This window comes from Saccopteryx leptura, chromosome 4 (genome assembly GCF_036850995.1).
Source record: "Saccopteryx leptura isolate mSacLep1 chromosome 4, mSacLep1_pri_phased_curated, whole genome shotgun sequence".
Lineage (NCBI taxonomy): Eukaryota > Metazoa > Chordata > Mammalia > Chiroptera > Emballonuridae > Saccopteryx > Saccopteryx leptura.
Window position 1 is genome coordinate 190,802,172 of NC_089506.1, and position 17,220 is coordinate 190,819,391.

At 55.7% G+C, this 17,220-nt stretch overlaps 1 protein-coding gene across 2 annotated transcripts; it reads right to left on the reverse strand.

The window, feature by feature from the left end:
• Positions 1-10,063: 10,063 nt before the first annotated feature.
• Positions 10,064-15,948, reverse strand: UPK3B (uroplakin 3B). Of its 2 annotated transcripts, XM_066382337.1 has the most exons (6): positions 15,753-15,948; positions 15,438-15,587; positions 14,941-15,175; positions 12,894-12,973; positions 11,963-12,092; positions 10,064-11,461 (listed from the first exon to the last, which is right to left on the reverse strand). In XM_066382337.1, exons 1-6 carry the CDS (start codon positions 15,853-15,855, stop codon positions 11,302-11,304), a joined length of 858 nt encoding a protein of 285 aa, XP_066238434.1. In that variant the 5' UTR covers positions 15,856-15,948; the 3' UTR covers positions 10,064-11,301. The 2 variants fall into 2 exon arrangements, with proteins under 2 accessions (XP_066238434.1, XP_066238435.1); XM_066382338.1 differs by lacking the exon at positions 15,438-15,587.
• Positions 15,949-17,220: the final 1,272 nt, after the last annotated feature.

Consider the following 17,220-nt stretch of genomic DNA (forward strand, 5'->3'; position numbering starts at 1 on the left):
CATCACAGTTCCCTCCCCCTGTTCTGTTCTGTGCTCGGTTTATCTGCACCCCCATGTGTGTCCAGCACAGGACTCCATGTGGAAGAGGCACCCAGAGACGTCTGATGACCTGAGCCCACTCTCAGCTCCCCACCCTTCCTGCCCATGCCCCCATCCCCATCCAGCCATCCCTGGGGACTCTCCCATTGCCCTGGTCCCGTGGAGTTAGGCCTCAGACAGGGACAGGACTCCATGCACAGGGCTGAGAAGACAAAGCTAAGCCTGGATAGTCATGAATTACTGCTGGGGCCTTCGGGCCCCTCCGCGAGGGAGCAGAGGGAGGGGCCTGGAGGGGAGGAGGGGGAGGCCAGGATGATTAATGGGACATTCCTCTCTGTCCCTGAAGAGGGAGAAGTCAAGGAGGAGGAAGGTTGTCAAGGGCAACACATTCTTCCCTGTGGGTAACTAGTCTGCGTCACCCACAGGGAGCAGGGTTTTGGGGAGCTGGGACTGGAGTGTCTGTGCTGATGGAGCCTCAAGACCCTCCTTCATTTTACAGAGGGGAAACTGAGGCCAGGGAGGGGGCAGGACCGCCTGGCAGGCTCACAGCAAATGAACATAAAGAGGAAAACCTGGGCTCCTGTCTCAATCCTGGGGCTGTCTTCAGGAGTCACGGACATCCAGACTGAGACCAGTGTGCAGGACAGATGTGGGCCAGGACACGGCGGCAGTGGCTTCTGGCTTCTCTAGCTACAAGGGACAGAGAAGGCAGCCTAGAAAGCTAAGCGAGGGGTCCAGTGTGAGCAGGATCAGGGCCAGGGCCCGAGAGCAGGCAGGCTCCAGCCGGCACTCATTCAGTTCCTTTCTGAAGGCCTTGACCTGCCCAGACCCTTTCTTACCTTCAAGCTTCTGCAGGGGCTGTTCCTGCTGCCGGCAAAGCCCTGCCCGCTGCTTGCCTGTGGGCTCTCAGTTAAGTGTTGTCTCATCACTGACTGCCTGCTCTGTGCACTCCACCCCCGTAATACTCCCGGCCATGACACCGTAATGGTGGGTGGATTGGTCTGATTGGGCTGCCAGGGAAAAATGCCACAGACTGGGCAGCCTAAACAACAGAAATCTCTTTCTCATAGTTCTGGAGGCTGGAAGTCCAAGTTCAAGGTGTGAGCAGGGCTGGTTTCTCCCGAGGCCTCTCTCCTTGGCTCGTAGATGGTTGTCCTCTTGCTGCCTCCATACATGGCCTCTGCGCATGCACCCCTGGTGTCTCCATGTCCTGATCCCTTTCTGTAAGAGATAGGGTTATTGGATCAGGGTCCACTCTAAAAGTTTAAATTTACTTAATTAAAAAAATTTTTTCCAGGCCCTGGCCAGTTGGCTCAGCGGTAGAGCGTCGGCCTGGCGTGCGGGGGACTCGGGTTCAATTCCCGGCCAGGGCACATAGGAGAAGCGCCCATTTGCTTCTCCACTGCCCCCCTCCTTCCTCTCTGTCTCTCTCTTCCCCTCCCGCAGCCAAGGCTCCATTGGAGCAAAGATGGCCCGGGCGCTGGGGATGGCTCCTTGGCCTCTGCCCCAGGCGCTAGAGTGGCTCTGGTCGCAACAGAGCGATGCCCCGGAGGGGCAGAGCATCGCCCCCTGGTGGGCAGAGCGTTGCCCCTGGTGGGCGTGCCGGGTGGATCCCGGTCGGGCGCATGCGGGAGTCTGTCTGACTGTCTCTCCCCGTTTCCAGCTTCAGAAAAATACAAAAAAAAAAAAAATTTTTTTCCGGCCCTGGTCGGTTGGCTCAGTGGTAGAACGTCGGCCTGGCGTGCAGAAGTCCCGGGTTTGATTCCCGGCCAGGGCACACAGGAGAAGCGCCCATCTGCTTCTCCACCCCTTCCCCTCTCCTTCCTCTCTGTCTCTCTCTTCCCCTCCCGCAGCCGAGGCTCCACTGGAGCAAAGATGGCCCGGGCGCTGGGGATGGCTCCTCGGCCTCTACCCCAGGCGCTAGAGTGGCTCTGGTCGCAACAGAGCGATGCCCCGGAGGGGCAGAGCATCGCCCCCTGGTGGGCAGAGCGTTGCCCCTGGTGGGCGTGCCGGGTGGATCCGGTCGGGCGCATGCGGGAGTTTGTCTGTCTCTCCCTGTTTCCGGCTTCAGAAAAATACAGAAAAAAAATTTTCTTTCCCATTGATTTGGGGAGAGGGAGAGGGAGAGAAAGAGAGAAAAGCATCAACTTGCTGCTCCCCTTAGTTGTGCACTCGTTAGCTGCTTCTCTTATGTGCCCTGACTAGTGATCAAACTCACAACCTTGGCGCGCCAGAATGACACTCTATCTACTGAATCACCTGCCCAGGAACTCTAATTACTTTCTTTTTAATTTTTATTTATTGATTTTAGCCAGAGAAGAAGGGAGAGAGAGAAAGAGAGAGAAAGATCAATCCATTCTTGTATGTGCCTTGACCAGGGATCAAACCAGCAACCTCTGTGCTTCGGGCTGATGTTCTAACCAACTGAGCTATCCGGCCAGGGCTCTAAATACTTTTTTTAAAGGTCCTACCCCAAATACAGTCACATTCTGAAGCACTGGAGATTACAGCTTCAATATATGAATTTTGAGGAACACAATTTTATCTATAAGAGTGGGTGTGCCTCCCTCATGAGTGGGACACTTTCTGAGGACAGGGACTGGATCTGAGCCCCTGCATGGCCTGTGGGGTCTCTGGGTCAAGTCTCTAGGCCTGTTGCTTTGCCCAGTGGTGGGTGCCCAGCAAATGCCCCCTCCCCCAACTCCACCCTATTCCGGATGCTCTCCCTCCTACGGGGAGGGGCAGGGCTGGAAAGCGGCAGAGTGGCAGAGTGAGTAGCGAGGTGGGACTTTGTCCCTCTGTGCCTGTTCATGCCGGCCCCTCCTGAGAAGGTGGAGTCTGCCCCACCCTCTACCACAGGCCCAGCAGGGACGGGAGCCCACGCAGGCGGTGGGCTAGGCTTCAGATCAGGAGCTGGATACCCCTCTCTGTCCCCCAGCTTGCTCCTATGGACAGTAGTGAAGGGTTAAGGTCTGCAGAGGGTCCTCGTGTCCCCATGCTGGAGAGGGAACAGGAAGCTCTGAGGTGGCCGCAGCCAATGGTCAAACTGACAGCTATGGCTCTCTCTGAAATAACAAAAAGTATCTCAAAGGAAAATATAAAAATTCACTAACTGAGCACATATATATCAAACCTTCCAACTCCTCCAATCGTGGCTGCTCACAGCAGCCCTGGGTGCCAGCAGTCACTGACCTCACAGCAGCTGTGAACGCTGAGACTCAGGGTGGGTATGGCATGCTAGAGAAGCCCTCCTCTCTCCCGCACTGACCCTGGGGACTTCCTAGAAGGCGGGCAGTCACAAACCCCAGCAAGGCTCTGAACATCCAGCATGTAATGAAATTCTTTCATGATAAGGAAGCTTGCCGACCAGCATAAGCTCCCCATGCTCCTGAGCACGGGAGACGGCTGCCACTCTTTCTGACTGCCCGGCTCCGGCCATTCCCTCCTTATGTCTGGGATGTCGCTTTCCTGCCACATATGTCCCCAGAGCAGCAGTAGCCACATGATATCTTTGTGAGAATCACAAAAAGGCATCCTTCTCCGGGTGAACTCGGCCCCTCCCTCACACCTGGGCACCCTCGTGCACGGCCCGTCTCGCACTGCAGCAGGCACCATGGGTGACTTTCCAGCCTCTGTGCAGCCAGGATGTCCTCCAGTCATGCACCCACACCAGACAAGGAAGCGGGTGACATGGCCAGCTCATTCTGACCAGGACAGGGGTTGCCATGCCCAGCTTCCAGAGATGACAGAGAGAGAAGGTCCCACGGCAGGGCCAGTGGACTGCAGGCCAGGACCAGCAGCTTTGTTTTGCACTGAGACGGCTGGTGTGGTCTCCAGCCCTTGCTCTCAGAGCCTCCAGGAGCTCCCTATAACCTGAAGCGTGTTCTTTTCCCACTCAACTGTCCGTTGGTTTTTGCTGTTTGCAACTGAGAATACGGGGGTGGGTGGGGTGGGGTGGGGAGGGAGAGGGGTCTTGGGCTCCCTTGATAGTTGTCTTGCGTGTCCTGGGTGAAAGAGACCCCACTCTTCCCAGAGGCTGGACCCTGGATTGCAGTTCTACCCAGTTATAAAGGATTAAGAAACAATTCAGTCAAGCAATGCAGGGCTCCTGTTTCCTTTCCCCCCAGACTGTGCTCAGTGAAACAGTCGAGTCCCAAAGGTTCACATATTGTGTGATTCCATTTCTATGAAATGCTCAGAAAGTAGGTGAGGGGTTCCCAGGGACTAAGAGAGGTTGGAGAGGAATGAGGAGTGACTGTTTAATGCAGGGGTAGTCAACCTTTTTATACCTACCGCCCATTTTTGTATCTCTGTTAGTAATAAAATTTTCTAACCGCCCACCGCTTCCACAGTAATGGTGATTTATAAAGTAGGGGAGTAACTTTACTTTATAAAATTTATAAAGCAGAGTTACAGCAAGTTAAAGCATATAATAATAATTATATATATTTATACTTTGGTTGCTCCGCTACCGCCCACCATGAAAGCTGGAACGCCCCCTAGTGGGCGGTAGGGACCAGGTTGACTACCGCTGGGTGTAGGGTTTACTTTTGGGTTAACTAAAATACCTAAAGTTGACAGTGATACAACTTTGTGGATACTAAAAATCATTGAATTGAAAAATACACTTTAAACAGGTATATTACATGGTATTTGAATTATATCTCCATGAATCTGATTTTAAAAAGAGTGTAAAGTGCTTTTTATGAAGTATTTAATCAACAATTTTTTTTTTTTTGTATTTTTCTGAAGCTGGAAACGGGGAGAGACAGTCAGACTCCCGCATGCGCCCGACCGGGATCCACCTGGCACGCCCACCAGGGGGCGATGCTCTGCCCACCAGGGGGTGATGCTCTGCCCCTCTGGGGCGTTGCTCTGCCACTACCAGAGCCACTCTAGCGCCTGGGGCAGAGGCCAAGGAGCCATCCCCAGCGCCCGGGCCATCTTTGCTCCAATGGAACCTTGGCTGTGGGAGGAGAAGAGAGAGACAGAGAGGAAGGATGGGGGTGGGGGGTGGAGAAGCAAATGGGCGCTTCTCCTATGTGCCCTGGCCGGGAATCGAACCCAGGTCCCCTGCACGCCAGGCCGATGCTCTACCACTGAGCCAAATGACCAGGGCCTCAACAATTATTATTATTATTTTTTTAAATTTATTTATTCATTTTTTTTACAGAGGAGAGAGAGAGCAAGGAGAGAGAGACAGAGAGAGAGAAGGGGGGAGGAGCTGGAAGCATCAACTCCCATATGTGCCTTGACCAGGCAAGCCCAGGGTTTTGAACCAGCGACCTCAGCATTCCAGGTCGAGGCTTTATCCACTGCGCCACCACAGGTCAGGCTCAACAATTATTTTTTAAGCACCTACTGAGAGTCGGGCACCATGTTGAGCCCGACATGGGAGCTCTGGGAGCACCCTGGTGAGCAAACCAGACCTGGTCGGTCCCTGCCCTCCTGAAGTTCACAGTTTAATAGGAAGACGCAAAAGCTCACCATTTTAAATGTCTAATTGCAAAATGGAAAATGTGCTGGGAAGGAAAAGAACACAGCTTAGGAGAGCTGATGGCTCAGGAAGGGCCGCCTTGAAGAAGAAAATGAGCTAGAGGAAGGAAAGCAAAGAGGAGTGTTCCACATCAAGAGATAAGCAAGTGCAAAGGCCCCATGGCCTCTGTGGCTAGAATATAGGGGTTAAGAATGGATCATGGGGCCCCAAGCTGAAATGTTGAATCCAGATTCTGTTCTTACAGTAGGAAGTCTCTGAGAGCTGTGAGCAATGGTGAGACATCATCAGGTTTATAATTTGGTCCCTCTGGATGCTGGGAGGAGAATGGAGGTGGGGAGCAGGAACACTGGTGTGGGCAGACTGGCAAGGGGCAACTACTGACATCCCAGCAAGAGACCAGGCTGGTTGCCACCTGCTGTCATTCTGACTCCTTTGATTTAGGTCTGATGAGTCACCTGCGAGTCATCACCCCCACAATCATTGCTGTTTTTTTCCTTTTTAACAATGAACTTGTTTTTAACTACTGAACCATTATGTTACGGGCCAATGGATTTGGAGACGCTTCCCCAAATACAGTCCTGGGGAAAAATTTAAATGCCATTTAATAAAAGAGTCTCCAAAACTCCATTTAATAAAAGATTCTCCACAATGTGACTATCACTATGTATTCTGCTCAAGGCTGTAATGAGCTGGCCCACAAAGGGCTGGGGTCAGCTAATGACCCTCTTGAGCTGGTCAATGACCCATCCCTTCACCCCTTTCTCTGTGGATTCTGTGACACCCTGGAGTGGTTGCCAGCACAGCCTTGGGGCAGAACACCCACAGTCATGCGAGCTCACAGCTGACCAGGGTAGGCATCCATCTTTGTAAAATATTAACAATTTGTTGACGTGCTTGTGGACTCACCCAGCTGCTAAGGTGACGTCTCCAGTACTCCCTCTTCTAGGGATTGCTGAAGCAAGCTGGGCTGATCGAACCACTTCCAGAACATAAAGGTCCTCCATTTTGCATCCACACTCATCCTCATGTCAGAAACCCAGGCCTAGCCTTCTCCTTCTGCCTCATCTCCCAGACCTAAGACAGAAGGTCCCCAGTCCTGCCATTCCTGAATATTTCTGGAATTCACTTCTTCCTCTCCAAACCACCTTTGTCTTTTTTTAAAAGATATTTTTGGAGAGAGAGAGATGAGAGAGAAGAGAGAGAGAGAGAGAAGGGGGGAAGGAGCAGAAAGCACCAACTCCCATATGTGCCTTGACCAGGCAAGCCCAGGGTTTCAAACCAGCGACCTCAGCGTTCCAGGTTGATGCTCTGTCCACTGCAGCACCACAGGTCAGGCTCTTCAACCCCTTTGTCTTTTTTTTTTTTTTTTGTATTTTTCCGAAGCTGGAAACGGGGAGAGACAGTCAGACAGACTCCGCATGCGCCCGACTGGGATCCACCCGGCACGCCCACCAGGGGGCGACACTCTGCCCACCAGGGGACGATGCTCTGCCCCTCCGGGGCATCGCTCTGTTGCGACCAGAGCCACTCTAGGGCCTGGGGCAGAGGCCAAGGAGCCATCCCCAGCGCCCGGGCCATCTTTGCTCCAATGGAGCCTCGGCTGCGGGAGGGGAAGAGAGAGACAGAGAGGAAGGAGGGGGGGGTGGAGAAGCAGATGGGCGCTTCTCCTGTGTGCCCTGGCCGGGAATCGAACCCAGGACCCCTTGCACGCCAGGCCGACGCTCTACCACTGAGCCAGCCGGCCAGGGCCCCCCCTTTGTCTTGTTAAAGGCTCAGTCCATCTGCCTGGAAGACCAGGCTAGGCTCTTGCATTGGCCTCCAGCCTCCAGTTCCCCCTTGGCCCTCAGCCCCCGGCCCCCAGCACCATTTATGCCACCACAGGGCAAGATGGTCTCCTTCCTCCCTCCTTTCCTCTCTACTTGACTAATGCAGCTCAGAAATCACCTCTAGGAAGCCCCCGTGACCCTCAGGTGGGGTCAGCTGCCTTCCCTGGGCTCTCCAGCCCCTTCAGTCTTTGCTCAGGTATTGCAATGTCTATTTAGAGCCTGACCCTATGGTCAAGCCCTGGGCCCCAGATCGGGTGAGAGCAGCTCCTCAGAGGGCTGAATGCCAGGCCCTTCAGAAACCAGGGGCAGCCCCAGGCACTCTCGGCCTGTCGCTGGGGCTGTGCCTGGAGTCAGCACAGATTCTGGCGTAAGAACCAGCCACAAGAGGGCCCTAGGACAAGAGCCTGGAACAATTCCTGCTCCCGACTAATCCTCCTGCTCGTCCGTATTTTCACTCAATAAACGCTTAGAGGACCCGTCTTCCTCTCCTCTCCACCATAGTCTCTTGGGCAGACCCCAAGCTGGGCATCTTGAGCTTCGAGGGCCTCTTCATCTGGTGTAGGAACCAGGTCTGAATGAATAGAGCAGTGTGAGACAGACTCTGCGAGGGGTAGCCGGTGAGGGTGAGGTGGGGGCATTTTCAACCCAACTCCAATTCCAGAATAGTACACTTTCAAACGTGGCTGCCCAAAGAGGCTGGCTCCCATTGAGACAGGTCAGTAAAAATCTAGGAAAATTCCTTGACAAATAGGATGGGGAAACTTAGCTGAATAAACCAAACTGGACAAGCAATTTATAGCCAGATGCAGAGATAACATCTAGGCTTCAATTGTGCTTTAGCTCCAGGCCCAGGTGGGTGAAGCTGGACGACAGACAGGCTGCGGTGGCTGATGGCCCACTCACTGCCCGGTTCTGGCGAGGAGCATGGTCAGTGGAGACCACAGCCAGGGGGGGGGGGCTGGAGAAGCTGATGAATATTCTATTGAAATCCTCCTCTAAGAATGCTCTCCTCCCTGGAGCACACTAGTCAGCCTTTCTCTTCCCCCTTCCCCTCTTCCCTGCCTCCCCAGGGGAGCAGTGGGCAGCGGCAGCTCTTCCAGGGCTAACTCCCTGAACCTGTCCCCAAGGTCCCTTACCTAGCCTCTCCCCTATTGTTCTTCTATTCTAGGCCCTCCCTTGTTTTACTGTCCCAGTTTTTTTTTTTAATTGATTTTTAGAGAAAGAAGAAGGGAAAGAGAGAGACAGAGAAAGAGAGAGAAACAGTGGGCTCACAGTGGCCGGTTGGCTCAGTGGTGGAGCGTCGGCCTGGCGTGCGGGAGTCCCGGGTTCGATTCCCGGCCAGGGCACACAGGGGAAGCGCCCATCTGCTTCTCCACCCCTCCCCTCTCCTTCCTCTCTGTCTCTCTCTTCCCCTCCTGCAGCCGAGGCTCCATTGGAGCAAGGATGGCCCGGGTGCTGAGGATGGCTCTGTGGCCTCTGCCTCAGGCACTAGAATGGCTCTGGATGTGGCAGAGCGACACCCCAGAGGGGCAGAGCATCGCCCCCTGGTGGGCATGCAGGTGGATCCCGGTCGGGCGCATGCGGGAGTTTGTCTGACTGCCTCCCCGTTTCCAGCTTCGGAAAAATGCAAAAATAAAAATAATAATAAAAAAAAGAAACAGTGACCTGTTGCTCCACTCATTCATGCTGTCACTGGCTGATTCCTGTGTGTGCTCTGATCGAGGATCGAACCCACAACTTCGGCATGTCAGAACAACACTCGACCAACCGAGCTACCTGGCCAGGGTGAGTATCCCTAGCTTTAAGAAATGTACTCTTATAATCACGTAGGCTCATGTGTGAAATTTTTCCTGCATGAAGTCAAGAACCCACACACTACTGGCTGGCCTTGGCAGACCTGAATGGCCAGGTCCCCTGTCTGGTAACACCATGACCAGATGTTACCCAGGACACCAGGGCCTGAGCTCCTGACTGCACTGACTCTGTTTCTGTCTACACCTGGAAGGTCTTGTAGCTGATGGGGGTACAGGCAAGATAGGGGAAAGACCACCAGGAGCCAGGAAAGACTCTCCTGAAGTGTTTGCCTGGGAGGGAGCACTACTAAACCCACACAAACTGCTTAGTAGCTGGCTTCCTGGCCCTGCAATACATGGGTGGGTTTCCCTAGTGCCCACCGGGAGGTGGGGGCACCCCCAAAGAACAATTAGGGCTTGCAATCAAAGGGACAGGCTCAGGGCAGCCCTGGGGCTGGTGGGGGGCGGAGGTGGACAGAGCAAGGCCAGGCTGGGTCCTATGGGTAAATGCTACTCTCCTGAAACCAGCACAGGAACCACTCGGATGGAAAAGCCAGCCTGACCAGGTGGTGGCACAGTGGATAGAGCGTCGGACTGGGATGCGGAAGGACCCAGGTTTGAGACCCCGAGGTCACCAGCTTGAGCACGGGCTCATCTGGTTTGAGCAAAGAGCTCACCAGCTTGGACCCAAGGTCGCTGGCTCCAGCAGGGGGTTACTCGGTCTGCTGAAGGCCCACGGTCAAGGCACATGTGAGAAAGCAATCAATGAACAACTAAGGTGTCACAACGCGCAACGAGAAACTGATGATTGATGCTTCTCACCTCTCTCCGTTCCTGTCTGTCTGTCCCTGTCTATCTCTGCCTCTGTAAAAAAAGAAAAAAAAAGAAAAAAGAAAAGCCAGACATTTATTCACCTCAAAAAGAGGGGGTACCCCTGCCCGTAGGCCACTGCAGGCAGGCTAGAATGGCCAGGGCACACGAGGTAGGGAGGCAGTGTGGATAGAACATGCAGGCAAGCCTCAGTTTCTCCATCTAGAAAACGGTGGGTTTGTGTGGACTGGATGGCACGCAGTGGTCCCTGAAGCAGGAGCGTGACTGCGCGTGCCCCAGGCTTGGTCGCGGTGGGGCCTGCAGCCTAGGCCTCCAGATACTCTGCTGAGTTGCGGCTGTTGAACAGAGCCATGCTGCTCCGGGAATAGGAGTGCGCAGGCGGGGTTGTGCGGCAGCAGCTGCTGTGCACTGGCGCCCTCGTGTGGCCACGGTGGGTACCACCGGCCTTGTTGGCAGACGGACGCTGGGGGAGTGAAGCCTGTCATTCAGTGAAGGGTGGTTGTGGACCTGAGAGCTCGTTGAAGGTGACTGAGGGAATGTGAGCCTGAGGGTATGTGACAATCAGAACGTGACAGCCTCCCAACAGTAACAAGTCACATCTGGACATGTGGTCATCTGAGGTCCAGAGCAGTGAGTGTGCTCCCCACCATCTGCCTGAGGCCCCATATCTAACACTGTGCATGGCCTGCAGCAGGCAATCAACAAATGTCTGTGGAGTAACAGTGAGTAGATAAGTGTGTGAGCCCTCTGTGTGTGCAAAGGGGTTGGAAGTGGTGGCCCAGATCAGTAGCCGGCCAGTCATAATGTGTATCTACACCCTGTCTGACCTTCTAGCCACCCTCAGGAAGGGACAATGACGGTGCTCTGAAGACTTTGCTGCAGCCCCGCCAGCAGCAGCTGGGCAGAGAGACGGGGGAAGCTCAGGCCTCATACACCCATGGTGGGTCCAGTTCAGCTCCTGCTCAGGACAGAGCGAGGCCCCTGTAGGCCTCCTCCCAGGCTGGAAGCTTCCAATCAAGGTGTCTTCTCCACATTACCTCCAGCCTCACTGACGGGAGGACAGGCAGAACAGAGGCACGGATGGAGGTGGGGCCGGATGCCAGCCTGACCGGAGCCGTCACCCAGACTCCCCTGCCTGGAGAGAGCGGGGAAATGGGGAAGCCGGTCGGGGCTGCTGCCGGCGGCCTTTCAGGCAGGGGGAGAGGGGGATGGGGAAGGCATGCGGCTGCAAGGGCAGATAAGGAGCAGCACTCTACCTGGTCTCCCCCAGCCCCTGCCCACTGCCCCAGCCCCAGCCCCGGGCACACTGGCCAGGCTAGGGACCAAGGCTGGGGAAGGGGTCCAGGCCGGGCTCGCAGCCCACAGGCAGGGTGGCAGCTTCACTAGGCGGGATGTGGTGGGTCATGTAGCGCTTGCCCATGAAGGAGCCAATCCGAAGCTGCTCGGGGGCCTCCTCAGGCCACCACAGGCTGGAGCTAGGAAGGGAGAGGAGGAGCGGTGTCACTGGTGGGCGGAGCTGGCTGCCATGTCAGGGCCTCCCCCACACACCCACACCCACACCCACACCCCTCCCCCGGCAGCCTCTGCTCTCCCTTCCCTCCCTTCTAGAACAAGCTGGAGGCCGGCCTTCTCCAGGTGGCCACCTTGATTACCCTGCTGTCAGTTCACTGAAATGACAGGGCTCACTGGAGAGAGAATGAGGCCCCAGAGGACAAGGGCGAAGCAAAGGACACGCGGATGGACAGGGCAGAGCAAGGTGGCCCTTTCTCTGAACCTGTGGCCAGAGGAAGGGCTGACCCACCTCTCTGACCTCCCAGGGTAGGCACACTCAGGGTGGAAATTCTGTGCGCAGCCCTTCCTGGGACATTTCCCAGCTCAAAGCCACAGGGTCAGGGAGGCTTTCCGTGTTCAGGGGTCAGGGAGAGGGAAGAGGTTCCAGGTGGGCGGGTGGGGGGTCCTGGGAGGTCCTCACTCACAAGCGCACTGTGGAGGCTGCCAGGAAGGCCAGGAGCAGGAGGCCAGCCAGAGAAGAGAGGATGGAGGTGATGACAATCATGTCACCACTTCGCCGCCCTGGCCACGTGTCGATGGAGCCTGGGGACTTCCCTGCACACACAGTGGCTGCTCAGAAGCTGCCCCTAGACCCCAGAGCAGTCACCTCCACTCATTCCCATACCCAAGGCCTGGCTGTCTCTCATCCAGACAGCCTACCAGAAGGGCATCTGTGCCCTGTAGCCAGGACCACCCATCACTCCAGCCTCCAACCTGGTCTTACCTTCCAGGCTGTTCCCACCCATGTGCCCACCCCTGCCCCAGCCATGGCAGGCAGTCTGGCCACAGACCTCGGGACTAACTGTGTGGCTGCCCACTCCTGAAGCCTGGCATACAATGCCTTCAAACAACAAGCCCCACCCCCATCTCTAGTTTCTGCAGCCCGCACCCCAGGCGTCCTCCACACGGGACGCTCTGGCCTTCGTACATGCAGTTTCCTTGGCCTGGTGACTCATGCTGGCTTTTTGGAGTCTGGCTGAGGGAAGCTTCCCAGAACCTGCGGCCCTGACTGACTGGCCTCCTGCTTGCCCTGGCCCTTCTCCACCCAGCAGTGCTGGGCCCCGGGCTGGCTCCCCACAGGAGGGGAAGGCTGTTTCTGTCCACGACTGGGCTTAGGCCTGGGCATCCAAAAGATGGCAAACATCTGGGGATGAACAGAGCTAGTGCCTCTGCCGCAGGCCCCAGCCCCCAGCATGAGGTTCTGTGTGGAGGGCCAGCTGGACTTGAACACTGCCACCAGGTCCCCAGTCCCATGGCAGCAGGGTGGGGGTGGCAGCTGAGCATGACCGTTTTGCAGAGGGTGATAAGTCTGCATGAGACAGACTGGAGCCAGAACACCCCCTTCCCCAGCGCTACCTTGGTGGAGAGTGATAGGGTCGGACCACCTGGTCTCAGCCTGGGGTGAGCCCATGGCATCCATCAAGAGGAACTTCACCCTGAAGAGAGGAGGGAGGAGGCTCAGAGCCTCAGCTGCCCTAGGCAGGGCGCCCACCACAGCCAGACTCCAGGCAGCTCTCCTGGGCCAGGCTGTGCACCTTGGCTCGCTAGGCTGTGTGGGCTGGGGGCTACAGGCCTCCCGGAGGAGAACGCTGGCCCCATGGAGTCTCTGAGGCCCAGTTGGGGTGAGGACCCCAGGTAAAGGCCTAGGGAAGAAGGGATGTATTCAGAGCATACTCAGGAACACAATGGGGGGGCAGGCTGGCACCAAGGGCCATACAGAGGAGCTCAGGTTGTATCAGGCTGGCACCAAGGGCACCGAGGGCCATACAGAGGAGCTCAGGTTGTATCAGGCTGGTACCAAGGGCACCGAGGGCCATACAGAGGAGCTCAGGTTGTATCAGGCTGGTACCAAGGGCACCAAGGGCCATACAGAGGAGCTCAGGTTGTATCAGGCTGGCACCAAGGGCACCGAGGGCCATACAGAGGCACTCAGGTTGTATCTTTGCTAGGGTTGGGGAGCTCTGGAAGGTTTCTTAAGGTTTTTTGTTTGTTTGTTTGTTTGTTTGTTTGTTTACAGAGACAGAAAGAGGGATAGATAGGGACAGACAGACAGGAATGCAGAGAGATGAGAGGGATCAATCATCAGTTTTTTGTTGCGACACCTTAGTTGTTCATTGATTGCTTTCTCATATGTGCCTTGACCGCGGGCCTTCAGCAGACCGAGTAACCCCTTGCTAGAGCCAGCGACCTTGAGTCCAAGCTGGTGAGCTTTGCTTAAACCAGATGAGCCCGTGCTCAAGCTGGCGACCTCGGGCTCTCGAACCTGGGTCCTCCACATCCCAGTCCGACACTCTATCCACTGCGCCACCACCTGGTCAGGCTGGAAGGTTTCTAACTATTAGGAGACTCAGGCAGCCTGGTACTGAGGGAAGCTCACTCTGGTGGCTGCTAGGGATGGAGGCCAAGCCAGGGAGTGGGTGGGGAGGTGGACCTGACAGGGCTGAGTGAGAAGGCAGAGGTGGTGGATGGAGCGCTGGCCCAGCCCACACCGCACCACCTTCCCTGTGTACCTGCTGGTTCTCCCAGCTGCACCTGGTCTCCCTGACGACACCTTGCCTCATCCTATGGCCCAGGCAGCCTTGGTCTGAACAGCTGCTCTCCCACCCTAGCTCTATGCTGACCTCGACAAGACACTTGGCACTTTTTTTTTTTTAGAGAGAGAATGGGGGAGAGAGACATGAAGGTAGAGAGATGAGAAGCATCAGCTCATAGTTCTGTCACTTTAGTTGTTCATTGATTGCCTCTCAAAAATAATTTGACCGGGGGACTCAAGTCAGCCACTATGGGATCATATTGATGATCCTATGCTCAAGCTGGTAACCTGTGCTCAATCTGAATGAGCCTACACTCAAGACGGTGACCTCAGGATTTCAAACCTGGGACCTCAGTGTCCCAGGTCAACGCTCTAACCTTAGCGTCCCAGGTTGCTGCTCTATCCACTGTGCCCCACGGGTCAGGCTTTTTTTTTTTTTTTTTGCCACTTGGCACTTTTGTGCCTCAGTTCCTTTGCCTGTAAAAATGGGTGGTGTTTCCCCACCTCATACCCACCAGGGTTTGAGCTCAGCCCTGGGCTCAGTTTCCCACCAGATGCCCCCATGAGAGAAACGGTGGGCCCGTGACTGCAGCCCTGCAGACTCACTCACCCCACCTCGCTCTCCAGCCCCGTGCTGCCACCTCTTTCTCCTGGGCCCCTGGATAGGCCGAAGTCCGCCTGCCCCCCCAATTGTGATGAGTGCTGCCCCACCCACCCTGGAGGAAGAAGCCAATGCTTGCAGAGTGGAAGGGCCTTCTTGGGCCTGCAGCCAGATAGGGCCCAGGGAAAGGCTAGGGAGGGCAACCCTGGGTCCCAAAACCCTTCCTCTCCCAGCATAGCCCTCATCCCAGGCTCCAGGCAGTGACCCACCGGTAAGGTCCAGGGCTGGGGAGGGGGGCATTGCAGTAGGATGGCTGCTGGAGGTCAGCCAGGCAGTCAGGGTCATTGCCCACCCGCAGCACGGGGATGCTGCTCCCGCCCACGGGATCCTCGCAGGGCAGCTGGTCCAGGGACAGTGGCAGCGTCATGTAGTGGCCATCGGTCTTCAGCTGTGGGAAGGCTGGGATCTCAGCCAGTGTCTTCGGGTTCTGGAAGTTCCTGGAAGCTGCAGGAGGAAGGGACAGATGGGACTGGTGGGCCAGGAAGCCAGGCCTTCCTTGCCCCAGCCCTGGCCCTCCACGCCACAGCACCCAGAGGACCCGTATGACACAAAGCAGGCTTTGTCACCCCCCAGAAGCCCTTCTCCACATAGCCCAACTCCCAATCCACACCCAGCTGTCAAAGGTCACACTGAGGGACTCCCGAGACCCTGCAGCTCTCCTCAGCCCCACCCCTCCCCCAGGCCCCACACCTGCACTGTGACACACCGTTGCTGAAGGCCACCACCAGCCAGACAGTGCTGGCAGCACTGGCATGCCCGTCCAGCACACAGCGCGGCTGCTCCAAGGAGAATGTGGTGGCCGTGACCTTCCCTTCCAGGTTCCAGGCTGTTATCTGCGGCATGTAGGGGATCAGCTCTGTGGCCATGGAGACAGGTGTGAGGGCCCTGGGACCCAGTGCCCCGGGGCTGCCTCTCCCAACCGGAGGCCGTGGACTCCCTCCCAGGGTCCAAATCGCTCCAGCAGGAGCCCCAGGCCCTGGGGTTCTGGCCAGGTGCATACAATCCCTGGACCCATACTCACCCAGGCTCATGGAGGGCTGGGGCCAGACCAGCGCCAAGAGGAACAGCAGCTGTGGGCGAGGCTGCCTCTTGGGAAGCCCCATGATAGCCACCTTCTGGGACATCCAATGCCTGGGGCTGGTCTGGCTGTCTCCTGCGGTACCCCTCCCCCAGCACCTTGGACCTGGAGGAGCTGGTTAGTCAGGCTGCCAGGCTGGCCAAGGGCTGGAAAGACCTGAAAATATGAATGCACCCAGCCCCTCCCGTCAGCCCAGCCCACCGCGAGGAGGGGCCAGAGCTGAGAGAAAGGCCCGGGATCCCTGAGTCCCAAGTCTGAATTTAGGCCCACCCAAACTCCCAGCCTCCCAGTATGCCAGTCCGGGGGGAGGGTCAGTCTCTGGAACCTTGTTTGTTGGCTCAGGGCCACATGCCTGAGATTCCTGCACCCTAGGTACCAGGAGACTCCCTCGGCCTCCCAGTCCCACCCAGGAGCACGTTGTAGGGGCAGCTCCAGCCTGTCCAGCTCCAGCCCCATCACAGCCCCCTGCCTTGCTGCCCTCTCGTGCCCTGTCCTCCCTCCTCAAGGCCACATCCTTCCTCATTCTTCAGTTTCCTTGTCCAAAGGAAGAACTTAGAGAGGTCTGTAGAGCCCTTGACAGCTGACAAGGCCCCCACTTACTTTACGTCCTATGGTTCTCACTATATATACAGGTGGGGCAAAGGTAGGTTTACAGTTTTTCAATAATTTTTTTTATTAGGTTCACATAACTATTCATTATAATTTTTTTTTTTTTTACAGGGACAGAGAGAGAGAGTCAGAGAGAGGGATAGATAGGGACAGACAGGAACGCAGAGAGATGAGAAGCATCATCAGTTTTTTGTTGCGACACTTTAGTTGTTTATTGATGCTTTCTCATTTGTGCATTGACCGCGGGCCTTCAGCAGACCAAATAACCCCTTGCTCGAGCCAGCAACTTTGGGTCCAAGCTGGTGAGCTTTTTGCTTAAGCCAGATGAACCCGCGCTCAAGCTGGCGACCTCGGGGTCTCGAACCTGGGTCCTCCACATCCCAGTCTGATGCTCTATCCACTGCGCCACCACCGGGTCAGGCTGTTCATTAATAAATCATTAACAAGGCCTGACCTGTGGTGGCGCAGTGGATAAAGCGTCGACCTGGAAATGCTGAGGTCGCTGGTTCGAAACCCTGGGCTTGCCTGGTCAAGGCACATATGGGAGTTGATGCTTCCAGCTCCTCCCCCCTTCTCTCTCTCTCTCTCTCTCTCCTCTCTCTCTCTCTCTGTCTCTCCCTCTCCTATCTAAAAAAAAAAAAAAAAAAATGCTTATTGCAGCTTTAATAAAAACCAAATTTATATAAAAAAAATCATTAACAAGAAAAACTTTCACGTACTCACAACTATAAATATATATGTATATATATTTTACTAAGATATAATTAATTCACATAGCATAAAATTCACCCTTTTAAAGTGT